Source organism: Amphiprion ocellaris, chromosome 21, assembly GCF_022539595.1.
Source record: "Amphiprion ocellaris isolate individual 3 ecotype Okinawa chromosome 21, ASM2253959v1, whole genome shotgun sequence".
NCBI classification, from domain to species: Eukaryota; Metazoa; Chordata; class Actinopteri; family Pomacentridae; genus Amphiprion; species Amphiprion ocellaris.
This window is the reverse complement of record NC_072786.1, coordinates 11,328,445-11,350,566: the sequence shown is the minus strand read 5'-3', so window position 1 is coordinate 11,350,566 and position 22,122 is coordinate 11,328,445. Positions and strand designations below refer to the sequence as shown.

The 22,122-nt window shown below is 41.0% G+C and overlaps 2 protein-coding genes and 2 non-coding genes across 6 annotated transcripts; 2 read left to right on the top strand and 2 right to left on the bottom strand.

The window, feature by feature from the left end:
- Positions 1–2,719: 2,719 nt before the first annotated feature.
- On the bottom strand, positions 2,720–2,802 carry trnal-cag (transfer RNA leucine (anticodon CAG)). The gene has a single exon. It is a non-coding gene; the product is annotated as a tRNA-Leu (tRNA).
- Positions 2,803–3,907: 1,105 nt separating this feature from the next.
- On the top strand, positions 3,908–3,990 carry trnal-cag (transfer RNA leucine (anticodon CAG)). Its single transcript has one exon. It is a non-coding gene; the product is annotated as a tRNA-Leu (tRNA).
- A 2,402-nt stretch (positions 3,991–6,392) lies between these two features.
- Positions 6,393–10,494, bottom strand: srr (serine racemase). The gene is made up of 7 exons (XM_023291901.3): positions 10,422–10,494; positions 9,590–9,767; positions 9,326–9,507; positions 8,890–9,020; positions 8,670–8,818; positions 8,495–8,584; positions 6,393–8,409 (listed from the first exon to the last, which is right to left on the bottom strand). The coding sequence occupies exons 2-7, from the start codon at positions 9,765–9,767 to the stop codon at positions 8,168–8,170; spliced, it is 972 nt and encodes a 323-aa protein (XP_023147669.1). The 5' UTR covers positions 10,422–10,494; the 3' UTR covers positions 6,393–8,167.
- Positions 10,495–10,532: 38 nt separating this feature from the next.
- trmu (tRNA 5-methylaminomethyl-2-thiouridylate methyltransferase) lies at positions 10,533–21,659 on the top strand. 3 transcript variants are annotated; one of them, XM_023291900.3, is made up of 11 exons: positions 10,535–10,738; positions 10,896–11,061; positions 12,171–12,277; positions 12,454–12,576; positions 12,731–12,903; positions 13,018–13,071; positions 13,230–13,296; positions 13,505–13,605; positions 14,324–14,468; positions 19,568–19,650; positions 19,754–21,659. In XM_023291900.3, exons 1-11 carry the CDS (start codon positions 10,657–10,659, stop codon positions 19,904–19,906), a joined length of 1,254 nt encoding a protein of 417 aa, XP_023147668.2. In that variant the 5' UTR covers positions 10,535–10,656; the 3' UTR covers positions 19,907–21,659. The 3 variants fall into 3 exon arrangements, with proteins under 3 accessions (XP_054862504.1, XP_054862503.1, XP_023147668.2); XM_055006529.1 differs by lacking the exons at positions 19,568–19,650; positions 19,754–21,659 and adding an exon at positions 19,192–19,561 and having other exon boundaries at positions 10,533–10,738; positions 14,324–14,518; XM_055006528.1 differs by lacking the exon at positions 19,568–19,650 and having other exon boundaries at positions 10,534–10,738.
- Positions 21,660–22,122: the final 463 nt, after the last annotated feature.

Below are 22,122 nucleotides of genomic sequence, written 5' to 3'. Positions count from 1 at the left end.
AACAACCCATTTTAATGAAAAAGCTGCTGGACATGCAGGTGGAAACAATGCCACACCAGAAACTTGTCCACTCTGCCATCCTGATTGTTAGCTCATAATTTGTACTTCAAAGCAAGGGAAACACACTTAGATCACTTAATATACTACGTGATACAAGATGGAACGAAAAACATTCCACTTGTAGAGATTCACAAGTTGGATTGTGGTTGTACTTCCTCTCAACAGTGGTGAAACTGGCAGTGACCATTCTTACTGTTGGACTGTCTGGTATCACAACCATTCACACCTACCCATTGTTGACACACAAATGACCAGTTCTGACTTCAGTAGTAATGCATGTACTTTCTCCTAAAATCACGTCCTACCGATATTTGAACTCAGATCGCTGGATTCAGAGTGCTAACCATTACACCATGGAAACATTGTTCATAAGAATGCTTTGTCAAAAGATTTTCCATTAGTGTAAACATTTTGGGAGCGTACGACTTGTACTTTTTTACGCTGAAGAAATTTTTGGACTTGTTGTTGTTTCTAGTTTATTCTGCTGTTATTTGACTGGTCCAGCCCACTTAAGATCAAATTGGCCCCTAAACTAAAGTGAGTTTGACACTCTGGCCTGATCTCGATCGTGTTTGATGCTCTCTAAAGCCTACATGTTGAAACAGCGCCACCAGCCCATTGACTGTGTGATGTGGCTGAAAGCGGTACTGCAGGACGCCCGTCGCCTTGACAACCGCTTCTCATACGCGTTTCAATGGAGCTGACCGGAGGCGACGATTTTAAATCATAACATTATGTGATTCTATGCAGCAGGACTTCCTGTTACCCACAATTCCGTGGGGCAGTTTCAGCCGATTCACTAGTGTAGCATGAAAAGTAGCGCACAGAACAAGATGAAAAGTGGATCTCACAAATCACCATCCCATGAGCAATTTGTCTGACATGATAACGGCCAGTGGAAAAAATATTGACACCCTCAGTCAGACGGTTGCGACAGATCAGGTCTATAAATACAAGTGGACTTCTAGAATCCTCTGAGTAGCTGATCAGAACGCTCCCATACACCGAGACGCGCACGATTCTCACTTGACTCAATGTGTCGGACGGCGACCGACAAACAGGTAAGAAGAATCATTGAGATGAGTGCGACTATCGGCAGCAGGGAGGTCGGAGTTCTGCTCAGCTGCTGTTTTGCTCACATGGCCTTCATGTGTGCAAGCAACTCATTTACAATTCAATATTCAACGTCTTCATTTACATGGATGGACTAACAGTGGCTTTAATGCGTTTCAGGGAATCATCAAAGTCTCTCATCTTCATCTTACGCAACTCACTAACAGCCATCCTAGGGACTTGCTCATTCCCCAACTCTCGAACTGCTCCAAGCGCAGCATCTTTGACTAACCATGTCACATCGCTCCCTCACTATCCTGCAGTCTCCTTTGCTACACGAGACAGCTGATTTTTGCTCAGTGGATCATGCAAATAATGCTTCGTGCGCTCTTTGCTTTCCACACCTGACACTTGAAAACAATTCCGTGTCTAAGCGGTGTTGCTTCATGTTGGAAGAATTACTTGACATTCATGAAATGAATACTTGAAATGGTCACTCTGTTGGACCTGTTATGGTGTATTTCTGCGTTCCAGGGGGTAGATGGGTAATCGTTAATTGATGTGTCAGACGTAAATGACAAATCTATCGGCGCCTGAAGTGGACGTGAACACGCTATTGTCACCTGATGACCAGCTCACTTTCCACGCGCTGCGTCTTCCTTTGTTCTGTAGCCGAGCGGTTAGCGATTCGCGCTTGTAATCATGAGATCGATGGTTCGAAGCCCGTTGACTACGAGAAGATAAAGACGCCGCGTTGCTCTCATTTCGACAGCGTGATGCCACAAGGTCATTTTTGATTTATGTTGGTGCAAAAGCAATTTATTATTAGAATTTACATTTTTAATCACCGTTATTGGTTTGGTCAGAGCACATGTGGATTTTCAGACAAAACAAGCTCACCCACCCAAGACCCATTCAGACTTCATGCCAATCAAACATGAAGAATACCCAGATTTGTTTAAGCATTATTATGACCAGTATATTAGGCTGTGTTATAATTACACTGATTGTGTACATTCCTGGTATGGATAGATAGAAAAGTTAGAACTATTAAGAGACTTTTTCAGGATGAGGATCAATCTGAATTTAGGAGAAAGCACTACCACTGATGTTGTCACAATCAGTCATTTGTGTGCAGAAACCAAGTCATTATGTGCACTGGCCAGTACCCACAAACATGAAGAATCCCACTGCAAACAGGCCCTGTGACTTCAGCATGGGAATATTTTCATGCTGATATTTCTTGATTTTTTTCAGAAAAAGCGCAACAGGGAGAAATATCTTCCGTGATCTAAGTGTGTCTTTGCTAATAACAGTTGATGTTCACTCTTTCAACTGCAAATGAGTGAAAGGTGTGATTTTATAACATCGTGATTGACATCAGCCACCCCAGTTCATCACACACACGTGTGGCTAAGTGCTGCTGTATTTACAGACAGTAGAGATATGCGTCAGTATTTTGAAAGATGACTCTCTCCAGTAAACTACCACAAAGGTATGTGTGTGCAGAAAGGCAGAGACTCACAAAGGTCAGCACTTACCCAGTTCTTTCCCAATATCAAGTTTCCACATGGAGTGACAGAAGCTGGAAGAGAAAAAGCACAGCTGTCAGAAGTGGGATTCGAACCCACGCCTCCAGGGGAGACTGCGACCTGAACGCAGCGCCTTAGACCGCTCGGCCATCCTGACTGCGATCACACATACTGCAATTGGTAAATACGCCAGACAGAGGAGTGAATGATTTAGTCTGTATGTGAATACAGTTTGGGTTTTGGGTGTTTTCTACAGTTTGGCAGCTCTGTGCAGTGGTTCTATGGTGTCATGGTTAGCACTCTGGACTTGATGAATCCAGTACAAAAAAAACAAACAAAAAAAAAGTTCAATAATTACTTCAAGTTAATTCAATCAATACTTCAAAATATCACTCAGTTAGAGCTCATTCAGTGCTGTCTCTTTACATAAACACTTCAAACGGCAGATATTCACTTTCCACTGGGGTGGATGGGTAATTCTTATTTTATCAGGGCAGACCTGATTCAGAAATCTATCAGTCACCTGTCACCTGCTCACAGCCCCGATTTCACCTGTCTAGTTTGTCTCTTTCTGCTCAGTGGTTAAAGATTTGTGCTTGACACGTTGAGATCAGTGCTTCAAATCCTGTGAGGGGCAACAGTGTGCAGACACTGCATCCATGATTAAAGCAGCTTGGTCAAAAAAGGCCAATAGTTACATTCACAACAGGTATCCAATGTGAGAATAACCATTTTTGTTAAAACAAAAGCAATTTATTATTTATGATTTGGACTTTTATTCTTCATCATTTGTTTGATCAAATATTCTATATTTGAAAACAAAACAAGCTCATCCCAAGGTCCATTCAGGCTTCATGCCAACCAAAAGTGTGGGATACTGAGATTTTATTATTAGCATTAACATGACAAATATAATAGGCTGTGTTACAATTGCAGTCATTATATATCGTCCTGGTGGGTCTAGCTAGAAAAGTTAGAACTAGTAAGAGATTTTTTCAGGACGGGGAGCTAGCTGCAGATATTAGAAAGAAAGCAATAACACTGTATATACATGACCATACTTACACATCATTTATACATTTATACAGTTTTTTTTGTACTGGATTCATCAAGTCCAGAGTGCTAACCATGACACCATAGAACCACTGCACAGAGCTGCCAAACTGTAGAAAACACCCAAAACCCAAGCTGTATTCACATACAGACTAAATCCTTCACTCTTCTTTCTGACGTATTTATCAGTTGCAGTTAGTGTGATCGTAGTCAGGATGGCCGAGCGGTCTAAGGCGCTGCGTTCAGGTCGCAGTCTCCCCTGGAGGCGTGGGTTCGAATCCCACTTCTGACAGCTGTGCTTTTTCTCTTCCAGCTTCTGTTACTACATGTGGAAACTTGATATTGGGAAAGAACTGGGTAAGTGTTGACCTTTGTGAGTCTCTGCCTTTCTGCACACACATACCTTTGTGGTAGTTTACTGGAGAGAGTCATCTTTCAAAATACTGACGCATATCTCTACTGTCTGTAAATACAGCAGCACTTAGCCACACGTGTGTGTGATGAACTGGGGTGGCTGATGTCAATCACGATGTTATAAAATCACACCTTTCACTCATTTGCAGTTGAAGGAGTGAACATCAACTGTTATTAGCAAAGACACACTTAGATCACGGAAGATATTTCTCCCTGTTGTGTTTTGTCTGAAAAAAAATCAAGAAATATCAGCACGAAAATATTCCCATCCTGAAGTCACAGGGCCTGTTTGCAGAGGGATTCCTCATGTTTGTGGGTACTGGCCAGTGCACATAATGATTTGGTTTCTGCACACAAATGACTGATTGTGACAACATCAGTGGTAGTGCTTTCTCCTAAATTCAGATTGATCCTCATCCTGAAAAAGTCTCTTAATAGTTCTAACTTTTCTATCTATCCATACCAGGAATGTACACAATCAGTGTAATAGTACCACAGCCTAATATACTGGTCATAATAATGCTAAAACAAATCTGGGTATTCTTCATGTTTGATTGGCATGAAGTCTGAATGGGCCTTGGGTGGGTGAGCTTGTTTTGTCTGAAAATCCACATGTGCTCTGACCAAACCAATAACGGTGATTAAAAATGTAAATTCTAATAATAAATTGCTTTTGCACCAACATAAATCAAAAATGACCTTGTGGCAACACGCTGTCGAAATGAGAGCAACGCGGCGTCTTTATCTTCTCGTACTCAACAGGCTTCGAACCATCGATCTCATGATTACAAGCGCGAATCGCTAACCGCTCGGCTACAGAACAAAGGAAGACGCAGCGCGTGGAAAGTGAGGTGGTCATCAGGTGACAATAACAATAGCGTGTTCACGTCCACTTCAGGCTGCCAATAGATTTGTCATTCACGTCTGACACATCAATTAACGATTACCCGTCTACCCCCTGGAACGCAGAAATACACCATTTGAAGTGTTTGAGCAACGAGACAGACAACAGGTCCAACAGAGTGACCATTTCAAGTATTCATTTCACGAATCTCAAGTATTTCTTCCAACATGAGGGAGCGATGTGACTTGGATGCTGCGCTTGGAGCAGTTCGAGAGTTGGGGAATGAGCAAGTCCCTTGGATGACTGTTGACATGAAGATGAGAGAAAATGAAAATGAAATCAGACTTGTGCACTTATTTCCTCTTCTTTATTGTTATTGTTTGGGTGTGTAAGAGGTGCACAATGCATTGACTGCGCATTGTAGCATGTATAAGTGCATTTGTCGGAAATGAAGATGTTGAATATTGAATTGTAAATGAGTTGCTTGCACACATATGAAGGCCATGTGAGCAAAAACAGCAGCTAAACAGAACTCCGACCTCCCTGCTGCCGATAGTCGCACTCATCTCAATGACTCTACTTACCTGTTTGTCGCTCGCCGTCCGACACATTGAGTCAAGTGAGAATCGTACGCGTCTCGGTGTATGGGAGCGTTCTGATCAGCTACTCCGAACATTCTGGAAGTCCACTTGTATTTATAGACCTGATTTGTCGCAACCGTCTGACTGAGGGTGCCAACATTTTTTTCCACTGGCCGTTATCATGTCAGACAAATTGCTCATGGGATGGTGATTTGTGAGATCCACTTTTCATCTTGTTCTGTGCGCTACTTTTCATGCTACACTAGTGAATCGGCTGAAACTGCCCCACGGAATTGTGGGTAACAGGAAGTCTTGCTGTATAGAATCACGTAATGTTATGATTTAAAATCGTCGCCTCTGGTCAGGTCCATTGAAACGCGTATGAGAAGCGGTTGTCAAGGCGACGGGCTTCCTGCAGTACCGCTTTCAGCCACATCACACAGTCAATGGGCTGGTGGCGCTGTTTCAACATGTAGGCTTCAGAGAGCATCAAACACGATCGAGATCAGGCCAGAGTGTCAAACTCACTTTAGTTTAGGGGCCACATACAGGCCAACTTGATCTCCAGTGGGCTGGACCAGTCAAATAATAGCAGAATAAACTAGAAACAACAAGAAGTCCAAAAATTTCCCCCATTGCTGCAGTGCAAAAAAGTGCAAGTAGTACATTGTCAAAATGTTTCCACGAATGAAAACTATTTTGACAAAACATTATGAACAAGCTGAAATTTCTTAAGAAAAGGTTTAAAGGCAATTTCAACAAAATGTCAAACAACTGAGTGAGTGCTGGTTAACATACTGGCTGCAGAAATGACAGATTCATACAGGTAAAAATGAATAAAAATCAAGAAAGGGGTCCAAAAACTTGGATGTGTTTATTTTACTTTAAAAAACCTCTCACCAAAGGTGAACTCTGTGTTAATGGATGTACATCTAGCAGCTCTTTTCTACACAGAAGACTTAAGAAAATATGGGTTTGGTGAAATATTAACCCTCTGACTGATAATTTAAAAATTTTCAAAACAAAAGGAATCCAACTTCCATTCATTGAAGAACCATTGTTTGGCTCTGTGATTCAAGTCACAGGGGATAATCTTGCTTTAAATGGCCTGCTAGGCTTTGTGGAATCTTTCAGTGCAACACACTGCTGTAGGTTCTGCCTGACTGATAAGGAAGACATTCAGTCTGTATTTACTGAGGATGAACCTGGGCTGATTCTGTGCTCTAGAGAGCTTCACATTGAACATTGTAATGCACTTAGTGAAGATCCTGCTCTGCCAGAACAGCAAGCACTTAGGTTTAAATGCCATTCAGTCTCCGCAATACCCCCCTTATAGTTGGTGATGCTGTTGAAAGGGAAAATAATCACTGGATGTTTGCGCTCCTTTTGTTGCAAATTGTGAATATAGTGTCCTCCCCTGTCCTCACTGATGGTATATGTTACCTAAAGCATTTAATCTATGATCACCATACCATGTTCAAAACTTTGTACCTTGGCAAGAAATTGATACCCAAGCATCACTTAATGATCCACTATCCAAGATGTATTAAAAAGATTGGCCGTCTTATTCATATGTGGTGAATGCAATTTGAAGAAAAGCATTTTTTTTTTTTTTTTTTTAAGTCTAAAAAATTTTTAAAAACATACTAAATCTGTGGTCAAGCAACACCGGTGTCAACTGGCATATTACTATGAAAATTATTATTTGAAGGTTGGTCCTGCAAAAATGAAATGCATAGATGAATCGAATGGCAGAGAATTACTGTGTCAGATGTTGCAACTACAAATTGGGTCAAAAATTACAGCACTCAGTATCAGATTCATCTATTTATATGTACTGGAATATCCAGTCACCTACCTGTATTCAAGAAAATCTACAATATCATAATTCATGAACAGCTTGCATTCATTTTAGGATGTACTTTTGACTCGCTTTGCTTTGATGAGGACTTTCAATTGCATTTTCAATGCAGCTGCTTATTTCTATCATGGCAGCTGCACATTAGAGCTCTGAAGCATGTTGCTCAAGAAGTGCATTTAGGTCTGACACAGTCCTATAATGCAGGATATGTGGTTTTTGCTTTAGTTTTTGGTCAAATCAAAGCATTACTGATTGATTATTTTCTGTGATAAATACAATAAACAAATCAAATGTTTAATCTGTGTGCATTAGCTGCAGTACAGCAGTGTAAAATGGACTTTGCAGCAAACAAGGACCAAGCATGAAAACTAATTTATGCATTTTCTGCATCACCACCTGAATCAATGTAGATTCACATTTGGTTTGCCTACTTTAACTTCTACTAACATGCGGCTCAACAGGTCTGCAGATATTCCCTCAGCTGAGAATCTGAGTTGCTCATAGAGAATATGATCAGAAAAAGAATTGGTGAAAAGGGGAGACTCTTCTTACAGCTGAATTAAATCCAAAACTCTGAAGAGGTTAGCTGTGCAGCATCAGTTACCATGGTGATCTAGTAAGTTAGACGAGAGACACCTTCCTGACATTGAAAACTCTGACTTTAGGCTCAGCATTGAATCACAGCGACACTCCAAGACACAAATCATGATAAAGTAAAGCCATATTGGCACAGACTTGCAAGAAATCACACTATAGTCGTGTGAATTTGTCAGTTTGGAAAGTTAGCGAGCTCGTCTTTCCCAATGTTTCCTCCACTGAGGATGCACACGACGTTCTTCTCCTCCAGTTCGGGTATCTTGCCGTTAACAATGGCAGCGAAGGCAGCAGAGCCTGAAGGTTCGACTACGAGTCCAGACCTGTAGAGCGTTGACACCGCCGACTTGATCTCGTCATCGCTAACCAGGACGATCTCCTCCACGTAGCGCTGGCACAGCTCGAAGGGCAGCCTGCCTGGGATGCAATGGAAAGGAGGAGTTTAGCAACTAAAGTAGCCCGTTTTTCAGTCCACAAAGCAGGAGGAGAACAGGTGTCGTACCTGCGAAAGGTGGAGCAAGCCCTGAAGCGACGCTCTTGGTGTCCATCCCTACTGGCTTCTTCTCAATGAAGCTCTTGTACATCGTGCAGGCTGAGTTTGAACAGAAACACAAACTCATAGCAAGTTCAGTGCTAATTTCACATTTGACTTTCGATGGACTTGGGTGAGTTTTTACCTCCTTCTGGCTCCACACCGTAGATCCTGGTTTTATCACAACCCGACAGTTTGATGGCAGCAGCTACTCCGGCCAGCAGCCCTCCTCCTCCACAGCACACCACTACCACGTCAGGCTCAGGCATCACCTCCAGCAGCTCCATACCGAGGCTGCGCACGCGAAAACATATTTAAAAAGACAGCATCAGCATGTATAAACACACTGCCAGCCCTGAAACTACCTGGCGTGTCCGGCGATGAGATCCAGGTCGTCGTAGGAGTGCAGGAAGGTCATGTTGTCCTCATGAACACAACGGTTCACCACGTTCATCAGGCAGGATGTCGGGACTCGCTCCACCTCCACACCGAAACTCTGAGGACAAGAGTAACCAAATATCACCAAGCACACCTACATTTGAGGGAATCTAATGTGGTCTGCATACAGAAAAAGCACTGGTTTTAAAATTCAGAGAATGTGTTTTATAGACTCTTCAATCTCTGCAGGAAACTCGTACGTATTTTACTCATCTACCTGGAATTTTTTAGATGTGGGTCTGGTCTTAAGTGGTCTAGATGCGAAAACAAGCAGTGAAATCTTTCTTTTTTGCATTTTCACAATTATAATAGGTTTCACAAATCAGAAACTGTTTTTCAGTCAAGTATCAGTTCACCTCTGACCTGTATCAGGACGGATCTGGACTCTGGTGCAGTTTCTGGCATCACCACCTTGCCCTTCGACCCGTAGTGTTTTGATGCGTACGCAAAAGATTTCCCATAGTTCCCTGCAGACATGGTGACAAAATGGCCGCCCCTCGGTCTCCTGGCGAACTGATTGGCTACTCCTCTGATCTTAAAAGACCCTGTCATTCAAAAACACAACACCAAGTCAGTGCACAACTGCAAGATGCTGTTGGGTGAGACTGTGAGTTCTGCATCACCAACCAGTTCTCTGCAGGTTTTCCAGTTTGATGTGGATGTTGCAGTTGATGCTGAGCGGCAGAGTGGTCTGACACCAGGGGATCATGGGAGTGTTGATGACACCCAGCGGGCTGCTCCTCACCGTCTCTCTGGCTTCTCTCAATAGATCCAGAGTGACAGCATCCACAGAAACTTCATCCATCTGTCAGAAACCAGTATGGTAGTCTTACAATAAAGCATGAATTTCAACATTTTATTATTTATTCTCATTCTTAGAGAAGATAATTTAATCCAGCTTTGACTGGTCAATATGTAGTGATTTTAGGTCTGGATGTATAGCCAGATACAAAAAAAATCTGTGAAGTCTCCTTTTTTCTGCATTTTCAGAAGTAGGATTGACAAATTAGGAACTGTGTTTTAAAGATTTCTCAACCCTTGGCATAATCTAGTTCAGATTTGACCAGTCTAGGTTTTACATCTGAACCTGTTCTTCAGTGAGCCAGATGGGAAAAAAACAGTGAAACCTCCCTTTATTGCATTTTCACAAATAGACTAAAGAAAACTTGAGAAAGTTGGTGTCAAACATTCTTAAGAATTTACCTAAAATGCCTATCATGGCTTTGCATTATTACATTGTCAGATAAACGCTAACTCCCCTATTTTATTTATTTATTTATTTTTTATCTTAACTGAATAAGCGAAGTGAACTTCGTACTTAGACTGGACATTTGAGAAATCGACGCTCAGATTTATTACGGAAAAAAACAAGCGCGTAATTACAAACCCTGCTTTTTACAAAGGAGCAAAAAGTAGCTTAAATAGACTAAAGGGCGTGTTTGGAATATTTCCCACTCACATTATTTGTGTGGCTGTTATTTTGCAGCTCTCTGATCTTTATGGTGCTTCGATGTTTGCGGCTCCCAGCTGCATAAAGGTTCCGGTTTAGAGCGTGTTTCAAGTCGGACACTGTTGCTAACCGGAGCGCAAACATGGCGGCGTTTATGAGTGGCAATGGGGAGCAGATAGCCAAAAATTTCTTGGTTACATAAGCAAGTAAAACGTGTTAATTGAGAGTGTTTTAATTAGAAAACATGGGTTTGGTACGACACGTCGTGTGCGCCATGTCGGGCGGAGTCGACAGCTCGGTTGCGGCTTTATTACTGAAGAGAAGAGGTGAGAAAAGTCACACCTGGAGTCACCTGTTCATGCTAGGAAGCTCAAATCACTATCTCAGGAGAGGCGATGCTAAAAAGCGAAATATGATGCTCTGTTCTGCTTCTGTAGCCAAATGTGCTAGTTCAAATCACATTTTTGCTGTTTGTTTGTGCAGGTTACAGTGTGACAGGAGTGTTTATGAAGAACTGGGACTCTCTGGATGAAAGTGGGGTCTGTTCTGCAGAGAAGGACTGTGCAGACGCCTACAGAGTGTGTCAGAGTCTGGACATCCCCTTCCATCAGGTGTCCTATGTCAAAGAGTACTGGCATGAAGTTTTCAGGTATTTTCTGACTGTCATGATTCAAATAACAAGCCATTTATTAGACTAAACCTGTAGTAGTGGGTATTGGCTAAGTGCCTCCACTCAAGTACAGATTTGAGGTACTTCTAATTTACTTGAGTTTTCCTATCTTATGCTACCTTATAAATCGACCCCACTGCTTTTAAAAGAAGATTACTGTGCTTTTTACTCAGCTACATTTATCTGACGGCTTTGGTTTCTTTCAAATTGAAGATTTTACACAGTCTAAAAAGATGGTCCCTCTCGGTTAACAATAAATTTCTGCTTTTACCACCAAAGTCTACAAACTTGGACATAACATGTGGCGTGCCCAAGAAAGGCCAGCTACATACTGCAAAGTATTGGAGTCAGAAAAGCAGCTTATTATTCTGTTTCAGAGCTGAGCATTGACCCCCAAAAAAAAGTTCTGTTCCACTCTTAAACTTCCTTAATAAATGAAAACAAAGGTTTAACAAAACACAGACCGCTAACATAGGCTCCTAAGTAAAAATATTATTCAAAACACAGGCAAACAAAAAGGGTTCCTCATTCCTACACCACTGCAAATTTCCCCACTGTGGGCGTAATAAAGGCTTGCCGTATCAAAACCTTGTCTTATGTGACCATATGTACAAGTGATATTTACAATTGATTACCAACAGAAAATAAACAGACTAAGCAGAAATATCTCTCTCTAATCAAAATCATCTTCCAAAGACACAAAACTCACAGTGATGGTTGTAGAATCTGCCTACTTACATCAATATTCACAAGAAATCACACCTTTAGAATGCCAACTTGTTTTTTCTTCTTGTCTCTCACATTAATCGTCCTTTCAGCCTTTCAGCTTTATCTGCTATGAATATATATAAAAACATAAAGTAGTTCAAACTGGCTCCACTTACAGCAGCTACAACATGCTGCTTCAGTATTAATATTAATAATTAGAATTCTTTAATTGAATTGTGTTGCTTTTTCTTATTTACTATGTATCTAGTGACTTTTTTTTGTGCAGGACTTTGTGTATTTTTACCTTTCTGCATTGGTACTTAGCTAAATGATCTGAACACTTCTTCCACCACTGTACATTTGTCATCTTTATTTTGCAGTAATCTGTTGAAGGAGTATGAGAAGGGCAGGACACCAAACCCAGATATTCTCTGTAACAAACATATCAAATTCAATCATTTCCAGAAGTACGCCATCAACACTCTGGGTATGTTGTGTGTTTTTCTAATTATACAGTCAAATTAGTCTGTTTTCTGCTGCTCCACATTTGTTTAGTTTGCTTATATTTTTTTGAAGTTAAAAGCAAAATTGGAATATCAAACACAATTTTAAAATGTCTGTTAAATAGAAAAAGCAGTTACGGTTTTGCTATTGTCTGTTTAGGTGCTGACGCCATGGCAACAGGCCACTATGCCAGGACGTCCCAAGAAGACGAGGAGGTTTTCCAGCAGCCGCACTCAGCCCCGCCTCCCACACTGTTCAGAGATCGATTTGAGATCAGAAACCGTAAGTGCTTGACACTTGTTTCCTCATTTAATGATTGGCATATATTCAACCTAAATTTGCAGCTCTTTTCCAAGTTTATTTATGTGCTGCTGACCACTGCTTATTTGTTTTAGCTGTAAGGTAGTTTAATCTTTTATCCGTGTTCCTTTTCCAGCTGTGAGGTTGTACAAAGGAGCCGACCTCCTCAAAGACCAAACCTTCTTCCTCAGTCAGATCTCACAAGATGCTTTGCGACAAACTATGTTCCCACTCGCTGGACTTACCAAAGAGTTTGTGAAAAAGATTGCAGCCGAGGCCGGGTTTGACCATGTGCTGAAGAAGAAAGAGGTGTACAGAAAACACAAATATGTTCAGAAAGACATGTTTATATTATATGTGGTGAGATTTGATGCACAGTAATGGTTATTTCTAACTAAAACGTGTATGTGTTTGTTCTTTTAGAGCATGGGGATCTGCTTTATCGGAGAGAGAAACTTTGAAAACTTCATTTTGGAGGTGAGAAGCAAAACTTGGACTGTTTGTTCCACATAATTTAGCAAAATTAGCTTGTTTTCCTTTTTATTTTAATGTGTATCAAAGCTTTCCATCACTGTTTTACATAAGCTATGATTATGATGAAACTGTACTGTTTGTTTTTTTCTTTGAATTTTTAGTATTTAGAACCAAAACCAGGGAACTTTGTCTGCATTGAAGATGGAACTGTTTTGGGAACACACAAAGGTATGTTTCTAGTTGTTCTCAAACTGCATGCATATGTTGTCATACTATATTAGAGGTTAGGGCCATAAAACAGTAATTTAACGACACATTTTCTTTTTTGGGGGTTTTTTGTTTTTTGGGGTTTTTTTGCTTTAAAGCCACTGTATTCTCATATTTACCCATCTCATGCCTATTCTTGTTATTTTCCTGTGTTGTTCTGTCCGTCCAGGTTGGTTCACTCTGACTCTGGGCCAGAGAGCAAGAATAGGAGGGCAGAAAGAGGCCATGTTTGTGGTGGACAAAGACGTTGTTACTGGAGATGTGTTTGTGGTGAGAAAATCTCTCTCCCTCTCTTTTTTTTCTTCTTTTTTATTAAAAATGAAACCATTTTCCTTGCTTTCTGTTTTTTCTTGAACCATGCAGCCTTTTTTCAACTTAACTGTATGTCCTTGTTTACAGGCCTCTAAAACTGAAAAGAGCATTTTTCCACGATTGCATTGACTTGTATTAGGGATGTCCAATAATATCGGCACACCGATATTATCAGCCCAATATTGGCATAAAAATGAAATATTGGTCAATATTGTTTTATTTTTTGTTTGTTTGTTTTTGCCTATTATGAAAACCAATAAAATAATGCCTGGATTTTGCCAGTATTTACTGGCACGCAAATGATGACATCATCAAACTGTGTTGTGAAACTTGTAAACAAGTCAGTGTGGCTGCAGTAGCAAACTTGCTGTGCCTGACTAACAATATGTCTGTGATTTGGAATTATTTCCAAGCCCACATATATCGGTATTGAAATCGGAACATTGAGAGTTGGGCAATATCGACCTTTCGTTTATTGGCAAAAAAGCCAATATCCGACATCCCTAACTTGTATATATTTGTGAAATATTTTAACTGCATTAAACAGAATATATGTCAAACATGTAGCTGTCTTAAGGAGGCATCATATTTGTTTATTCGGTATATTTGTGTAGTCAGCCTTGCAATGATGCAGTTTTTTCTGGTGCTTAATTCGTTTATTCTCTCGTTGGCTCAGGCTCCGACCACCAATCACCCGTCTCTCTTCCGTGACACAGTGCGAACGGATCGCTTCCACTGGCTAACAGTCGACCCGCCTCCTGAACTGGTCAGAACCCAGATGATGGAGTGTCACTTCCGCTTCATCCACCAGATGCCGCTCAGTGAGTTTCATGTTTTCAGGGCCTGTAAACTGATGGTTAAGAATGGGGATGTTGTCAGAGGTTATTTGTGCAGCAGTAGACTGCGTGATACCCGTCAACGATTGCTGGATAATGTATTCAATGGAGGAAAATAAAATGCGACTGGAGACGTCTTGCTTTGCAGAACTGAGAGAGATCTTTTATTGATCAAGCAATATAAATAGACTTCGGAAAAATCGGAAGTTGGGACTTGCCCTTCAAAATAAAACTGAAAATAATTGAGAGCATAAATATATCGGTCAACACCCCCACTTGCTCTCACATTATTGGCATCTTTATACATTTTACAACAAATAATATTCTCATGACCCAAATAAAAACTTTGAAAAATTCAACAACTTAAATTGTGATGCAGGCTTCGTCAGGATATCTGCCAGCATCTCCTGTGATGGACAATACTTCAGGACTACTTTTCCATCATTTATAGTAGACCGAATGAAATGATATTTGATATCAATGTGTTTGCACCTCTGTCTGTTTACAGGATTTTTTGCTAGAGCTATAGTACCCTGGTTATCCTCAAAAACTTTAGCAGGTGTATGTACACATGAATCAATACCATCCAGTAGTTGGGTCAAATATAAACACTCCTGAATGGTTGCAGCTAGTGCCATATATTCAGCCTCACAAGTTGATAATGCTACCGTTTGTTGCTTTTTGGTCTTCCATGACACTACAGGCCCACTTTCATTTAGACATACACAATATCCTGTTGTGCTGCGTCTATCAGTAATATCTGCTGCCCAGTCAGCATCACTGTAGGCTTGTACCTCTAGTTTGTCACATTTTCGGTAACATAATTCTTTGTCTGTACTTCCTTTCAGATATCTCAGTACATGTTTGGCTGTAACCAAATGCTCTTCTGTGGGATTCGTAAATGACTGAGATAACCTACTAACAACAAAACTTAAATCAGGCCTTGTGCACATGGACAAATAAATGTAACTTCCAACCATTTCTCTGTATTTCTCGACATCATTTAGTGGATTGGCATTTCCTGAGTGATCGAGCTTTTGTTCACATGGTGTTTTCCTGGGTTTACAATCCTCCATGTTAAACCTCACCAGTAACTTTTCCACATATTTTCTTTGTGACATCTTAATACAGTCCTCTGACTGCTCAAAATCAATACCCAGAAAATATTTCAATTTGCCCAAATCCTTCATTTTAAATCTAGCTGTAAGCATGATTTTCACCTTTTTCATTAATTTCTCATTACTCGCAGCTATGATTAAATCATCAACCCATATTATTATGATGACTTTGTCATTTTCATTTTCGTTCACATATACACAATGATCTGATTCATTTTGAATGAAGTTGTTGTCAATCAGGTAAGAATGTAGCATAAGATTCCAATTACGACCCGACTGTTTAAGGCCGTACAGTGACTTTTTGAGTTTACACACAAGCTTATGTTCTGTATTTGCTACTTCATACCCTTCTGGTTGTTCTACATAGAGCTCACAATCTATGGGCGCATGAAGATAGGCTGTTTTCACATCCATTTGGTGTAATAGCAAATTTTCCTGAACTGCTTTTTGCATTAACACCCTCACACTCGTCATATTTGCTGTTGGTGAAAATGTTTCATCAAAATCTATGCCCTGCTTTTGACTGTAGCCCTTGGCAACGTAACGAGCCTTATATTTGTCTGTGCCATCTTCATTTCTTTTTAATGCATAAACCCACCTTCCCCCCACTGCACACTTGCCTAGGGGTAGCTCTGTTAGGGTAAATGTATTGTTCTCTCTCAATGACTCCATTTCTTCATCCATAGCTTGGGTCCATTTTTCAGAATTAATTGAACTTTTTGCCTCTTTAAATGATTGTGGTACACCACACGCCAGTCTGTAACAGTAGTCAATGTTAGTAAGCACTTGGTCATCATCAGTACTAACTTCAGTCACATAGTCATTTAGGTAACTGGGTTTCTTTTTGGTCCTAGTCGATCGTCTCAAAGATTCAGCACTGCTTGGCTGTGCCACACTGTCAGATAAAGAGCTGTCTATTTCTGGGTCATCCTGCATTTTTTCTTTTGTAATTGGCCTTCTGTTTGATCTCCCAGAGTCTAAATAATCATCTTCATCCTGGTCCGAGTTCATTTCTGTCTGTGTTTGAGACACTGGAGATTGTTTTGTCACAAATTTTAACAATCTGTGTTTTGACACTTTTTCACTCTCTGGATAATAGACAAAATAAGCTGGACTATTTTTATCATATCCAATGAAAACTCCTTTCTCACTTCTTGCGTCAAGTTTCTTTTTGTCGTGCTTGTGTGCATAGCACACTGCACCAAACTTTTGCATTTGTGACATATTTGGTTTCTTTCCTGTTAACATAAAGTAAGCTGTCTGTTTTGTCCGATTGTTGAAACATCGGTTCCTGACCACTGCTGCTGTCTGCACTGCGTAGGTCCACAAAGTTTTGGGTAGGTGGCTTTCCAGTAACATACACCTAGCCATGTCAAATAAAGTCCTCCAGCTTCTCTCGGCTGTGCCGTTTTGGTGTGGTGAGTATGGTGCTGATGTTTCATGTCTAATGCCCTGTTTACGCATTAATTTTTGGTATTCTTTGGACATAAACTCAGTACCATTGTCAGATCTCATACACCTGACCTTCCCATAGGGGGCGATGTCTGCCAAGAATTTTTCTGTGGCACTCACTGTATCACTCTTTTGTTTTAGAAAATAAACAAAAATTGTGCTGGAATAATCATCAGTGAACGATAATGAAAATCTGTGTCCATCTATAGAAATGGGATCTATTGGCCCTGCCAAATCTGTGTGCACTAAACCAAACACCTCTTTTGCTCTTGCATCAGGCTCCCTGTTTCTGGTTTGCACAAACTTTCCTTGAATGCACACTTCACATGGTGATACAGGTTCTTCTGTTTTTCCCTTGATTGTCATACCATCAACCACTTTTGTCAATTTCTTAACATCACTGAAATTACAATGACCAAGAATTTCGTGCCAGGTCTGTAAATCAAAACACCCTTTGCATTGATCATTACCTCCGTCTGCTGTGGACAGGTAGAAAAGCTTATTAAACACATTTATAGGAAACACAGTACCATCATTCATTTTAACCATATCTCCTCCCTCATTGAAGATCACCGCTGCTCCACTTGCTGTGGCCGCCTTCACAGAGAAGATGTCCTGTGGATATGATGGGATGAACAGCGCGCCCCTCAGCGTTGCTCTGTGCTGACGTCCTCTGCTGTCGATGAGGGTCACCTCTGCATCTCCCCGCCGCTTCGCCACGCCTTGACACTGGGTCCCGTCTGCGAGCTCAACACAGTGTGTGTCAGCTCTGAAGGTCTCGTCGAAGCTCTTGAACCTTGCCTCGTCGGTGATGATGTGGGAAGTAGCGCCGGTGTCCACCATTAGGCCTTTCATCTTCACGCCGCGGCCTGGACTGATGTCTGCTCCCCGATCTTTGGTCAAGAAGGCATATGACGTGCCCTCTCCCTCTGCAGCTTGTCTGGCATGTTCATTCTTTGGTCGACGCCTGCAGTTTGCGTCTCTGTGCGTCGAGCTCTTGCAAAAACTGCACCACTGCTTTCTCAGACATGCCCTGGCTTTGTGCCCTTTAACACCGCACTTAAAGCACACAATGTCCGCCATTTTGTTTTTGTCCTCGACCCTTTGAGTGGCATGCCCCTTCACGTTCACCTTCATAACATTATCGGACACTTGAGCGCAGAGTTTTTCAGTGTCCTCATATGAACGCAGTCTTGTTTTAAATTCTGCAAATTTGAGCTTTTCCTCACTTTGGGTCACATGAACTGCAAATGGCTTGAATGATTCTGGAAGCCCTTTAAGCACCATTGCTATGAGTAAATCGTCACTCATAATTTCCTCTGCATTTCTTAGAGCCGTGATTATTGTCTCTGCCCTAATCACAAAGTCTGTCACGCTTTCATTGCTCCCCTTCTGCAGGTTTGTCAGTTCAGTATACAGGTTAATAATTCGTGGCTTCCCTTTACCTGCATAATATTCACGGAGCATCTTCAGGGCTTTTCTCCCATCATCTGCAGCTTCACGCATGACCAGGCCTAGACTTTTGTCGTCTAAAAACTGTATCAGCTCTGCATACGCCATTTCGTTCTGCTCCTTGTCCTTCGCCTCCTCCTCGTCATCGTCAAATTCTGTATTTTCGTTCAGAATTGTCTCTTTGAGCCCCTGCAGCCGCATGTAGGCCAATAATTTCGTCTCCCACAGCTCATACTGCTTCTCATCTCCATTGAAAGCAAGCCTTGACCACCTGCTTGAGCGCTCCATTGCTCGCTAGTTAGCTCCAGGTGTTAGCAGTAGCGCACGAGGTAGCACTGTTAGCTAATTAGGCTAACCTGTCAGCCGTAGCTCTTCGCCGAGTTCGCTCTTCTCAGCGGCTCCAAACTGTCTTCAGCCGTCCGTGGGGTTCTCTGGGCCCATAACCTGTTGTCAGAGGTTATTTGTGCAGCAGTAGACTGCGTGATACCCGTCAACGATTGCTGGATAATGTATTCAATGGAGGAAAATAAAATGCGACTGGAGACGTCTTGCTTTGCAGAACTGAGAGAGATCTTTTATTGATCAAGCAATATAAATAGACTTCGGAAAAATCGGAAGTTGGGACTTGCCCTTCAAAATAAAACTGAAAATAATTGAGAGCATAAATATATCGGTCAACAGGGGATATGGGTTTATCAGGGCTCATTACTGGTGGTCAAGAAAGAGCGATATTCCAACTTAGCCGCTAGCCGTTAGCATAACCATAGCCACTGTGAGAGAAGCTAATTTCCTGGTTTGTGGTATCGGCTTGTATTTCTTTTTCAGCTTTTGCTGCTTTAGAGACATTTCTGAGACCACAGAGTGACGACAGACAGACAGAGGAGGCTGCATCAGACCTAAAGCAGCACATTTAATTTATAAATAATCGCTCAATTCAGATAATTGGAAAAATGCCAAACATCGGCCACGATAATCGGTCAGGCCGATAATTGGTCAGTCCCTAATTTACAACAAGTGAAGTTCAGATCAAATGTAAAAATCCACTGACTTTGCGCTTTCCAGTTCCCTGCACAGTCACCCTCAACATGGACGGTACTGTGTGGATTTCAGTCTCTCAGCCGGTCAGAGCTCTGACACCTGGACAGGTAATAGTCAGCGTGCACAGCAGAGTGATGGAACACAGCGAATACGGTGTAGTCGTCTCTCCAGGAGCGTAAGTGAGTGTTTTCCTTTGCACTTCTGCCCCAGTTCGCTGTGCTCTACAAAGGGGACGAGTGTCTGGGCAGCGGGAAGATCATCCAGCTGGGCCCCAGCGAATACACTCTGCAGAAGGGCCGAGAGCGGTTGGTGGCAGCAGCCGTGCAGCAGAAAGAGCAGCCGACGCCTGAACCGACCAGCTGAGGCGGCATCAGTCCGGCCAAGGTGGAAATATCCGGTACATTAGGTAGAGCACCCTGTTCAGGAAAATACACTATGTTAAAGAGGGATTTGTAACATTTGAGTGCCTCTGATGGAGGGATTTGTGTTTGAACAGTGTTTTAATCACAAGAACAAAAGGGTTGATCTCTGTATTATAAGGTTTTCTTCTAGGTGCTCAAAAAAACCACCAGTATCCAAACCAAAGTGTGTTTTGTAGCGCCGATTTCTTGGTAATACGATGATCTACTCATTAAAAGTAACCTCAAATTGAAGACCAATTCAGCAATTTACATCAGACGTTACAGAACAGATCTTTACCAACACTTAAGTCGTCAGTTTTAGGTAAACTATGTTGGATTCTACCTGTAATATACAGTATGTATGTTCTCTATTGGACCTCTTGGATTCAATTCATGCTGCTCTTGTTATCTGCTTCATTGCAAACGAAGACTGGCTCTTTGAAATGTGGTTATTTAAGCCAAACAGCTGGTAAATAATATTGCACTTGATCTTGACTATGCATTTTTGAAGTGCAGTGTTTTTTTTTTAAAAAATGAGTGCATAATCAGGAGAAACCAAAACCAAGCATAGAAAATTAATATTTAGAGATTTTTTTCTCTGTCGAGCCAACATATGCAGCCTTGATATCTCCTGTAGTGTGTGTGTGTGTCTGAATGTGTGTGTTTTAAAAGACACTTTAGTCTGAGGCCTTTAGCGTCGCTCTGTTGTATTGTAATAATAGGAAAACTGTATCTAGCACACATTCTGGTGAATAATCAGTCTGCAAGGCTACATGTTGGTCTACAGAAGCTGATTTTGTTCAGTCAGACTCATCTATGAATCAAAGCAACTCTAATATTCTTCTATTTATGAAGTGTGATGGGAAACAACCTTGTCATTTACTGTAATTCTTCTCACTGTTTTCAAAGCTGCTAATGTATCCATTAATTTTCCTGTCTTCCTTTACTTTTTTCCTGGACACCTGCAAGCCTCAGTTCTTCTGTATGTATCTTGTGACATTTCAAATCCAGCTGGTTTTGCATCTGACATTGATCACTGAATTGATGCCACAAAATATGACTTTTTTAATGTAAAATTATGGCTTAAAAACTTGGGCTGCAACAAGCAATTATGTTTATTGTCAACTAATCAGTGGATTATTTTCTCATTGCATGGATTAGGTATGTCAGAAGATGAGGAAACGTGTCGATCAGTGCTTTTCAAAGTCCAAAATGACATCTTCAAATGTCATGTTTAATCCACAATCCAAAGGGTTTCCATTTACTGTCATAGAGGAGGAAAGAAAGCAGAAAATATTTAATTTTAAGAGGCTTGAATTAGAGAATTTTGACTTTTGTACCATATAAAATTACTCAAACTGGTTAATCACAAATCAAAATGGTTTTCAGTTAATATTATAGTTGACAACTAATTGATTGTCGTTGCAGCTATACTAAAAACACACAAACCAAGTTACAAAATAACACAGAATGTTGCGGTATTTGACGTTTCAGCCCTTTGCGTGTTTCAGTTACATTTTAAAGCTACTTTAGATACATTTTCCAGTTATTCATTGTGAATTTACGGTCATGTTTGCAATGTCTGAGTGCTGAGAAACTCGAAAAGTGTTTTTAAAAACAAAATCAGTGCCTTTTTCAACAGTCGAGGAGGTAAAATTACAAATTGTACATCCTTCAAAACTGAAGAATGAGTGAATAAACTAAAAATAACTGAAGTCGTGACTTGTTCATTTGTCTGCATGCCCCAGAATGCATCCTCAAGAAAGTAGTGTTGCAGATAGCAGCTGTTGAGCTAAAGTTTATACCCCACATGGGGGCGCTGTTATACAAGATTACCCCCAGCATGAACCAGTGACGACTGTACGTTTTAATAGACCCTAATGAAAGTCACGGCCCCATTTAATTCTAGCGGATTGACATCAGCATAGTGTCCGCTTTTCCAGAATAATAACATTTTGGCCCATTTTTTGGAAACGCTTCACACTTAGCTTCAAAAATATTTTTCTTTTATTTCTGAGGAGAGAACAAATGTGATTAGATTTTAGAGGGCATGAAAGTTCAAACGACCCTGATAAGATTTTGGAGAAATGGGACAAAAAGTTCTCTGTGATGTCAAAAAAGTAGAGCGTTCAAGTGACAGTCAAAATCCAAAAACAAAATGAGGAAGAAAATAAAGTT

Coding starts and splice junctions, on each gene's coding strand:
- srr (XM_023291901.3), bottom strand. CDS start 9,767: ATGGATGAAGTTTCTGTGGATGCTGTCACTCTGGATCTATTGAGAGAA. Junction 9,021..9,325: donor CCAGATCCGTCCTGATACAG/GTCAGAGGTGAA, acceptor TCTTGTCCTCAG/AGTTTCGGTGTGGAGGTGGA. Junction 8,819..8,889: donor CTCATCGCCGGACACGCCAG/GTAGTTTCAGGG, acceptor TCGCGTGCGCAG/CCTCGGTATGGAGCTGCTGG.
- trmu (XM_023291900.3), top strand. CDS start 10,657: ATGGGTTTGGTACGACACGTCGTGTGCGCCATGTCGGGCGGAGTCGAC. Junction 11,062..12,170: donor TACTGGCATGAAGTTTTCAG/GTATTTTCTGAC, acceptor TTTATTTTGCAG/TAATCTGTTGAAGGAGTATG. Junction 14,469..19,567: donor CATCCACCAGATGCCGCTCA/GTGAGTTTCATG, acceptor TGCGCTTTCCAG/TTCCCTGCACAGTCACCCTC.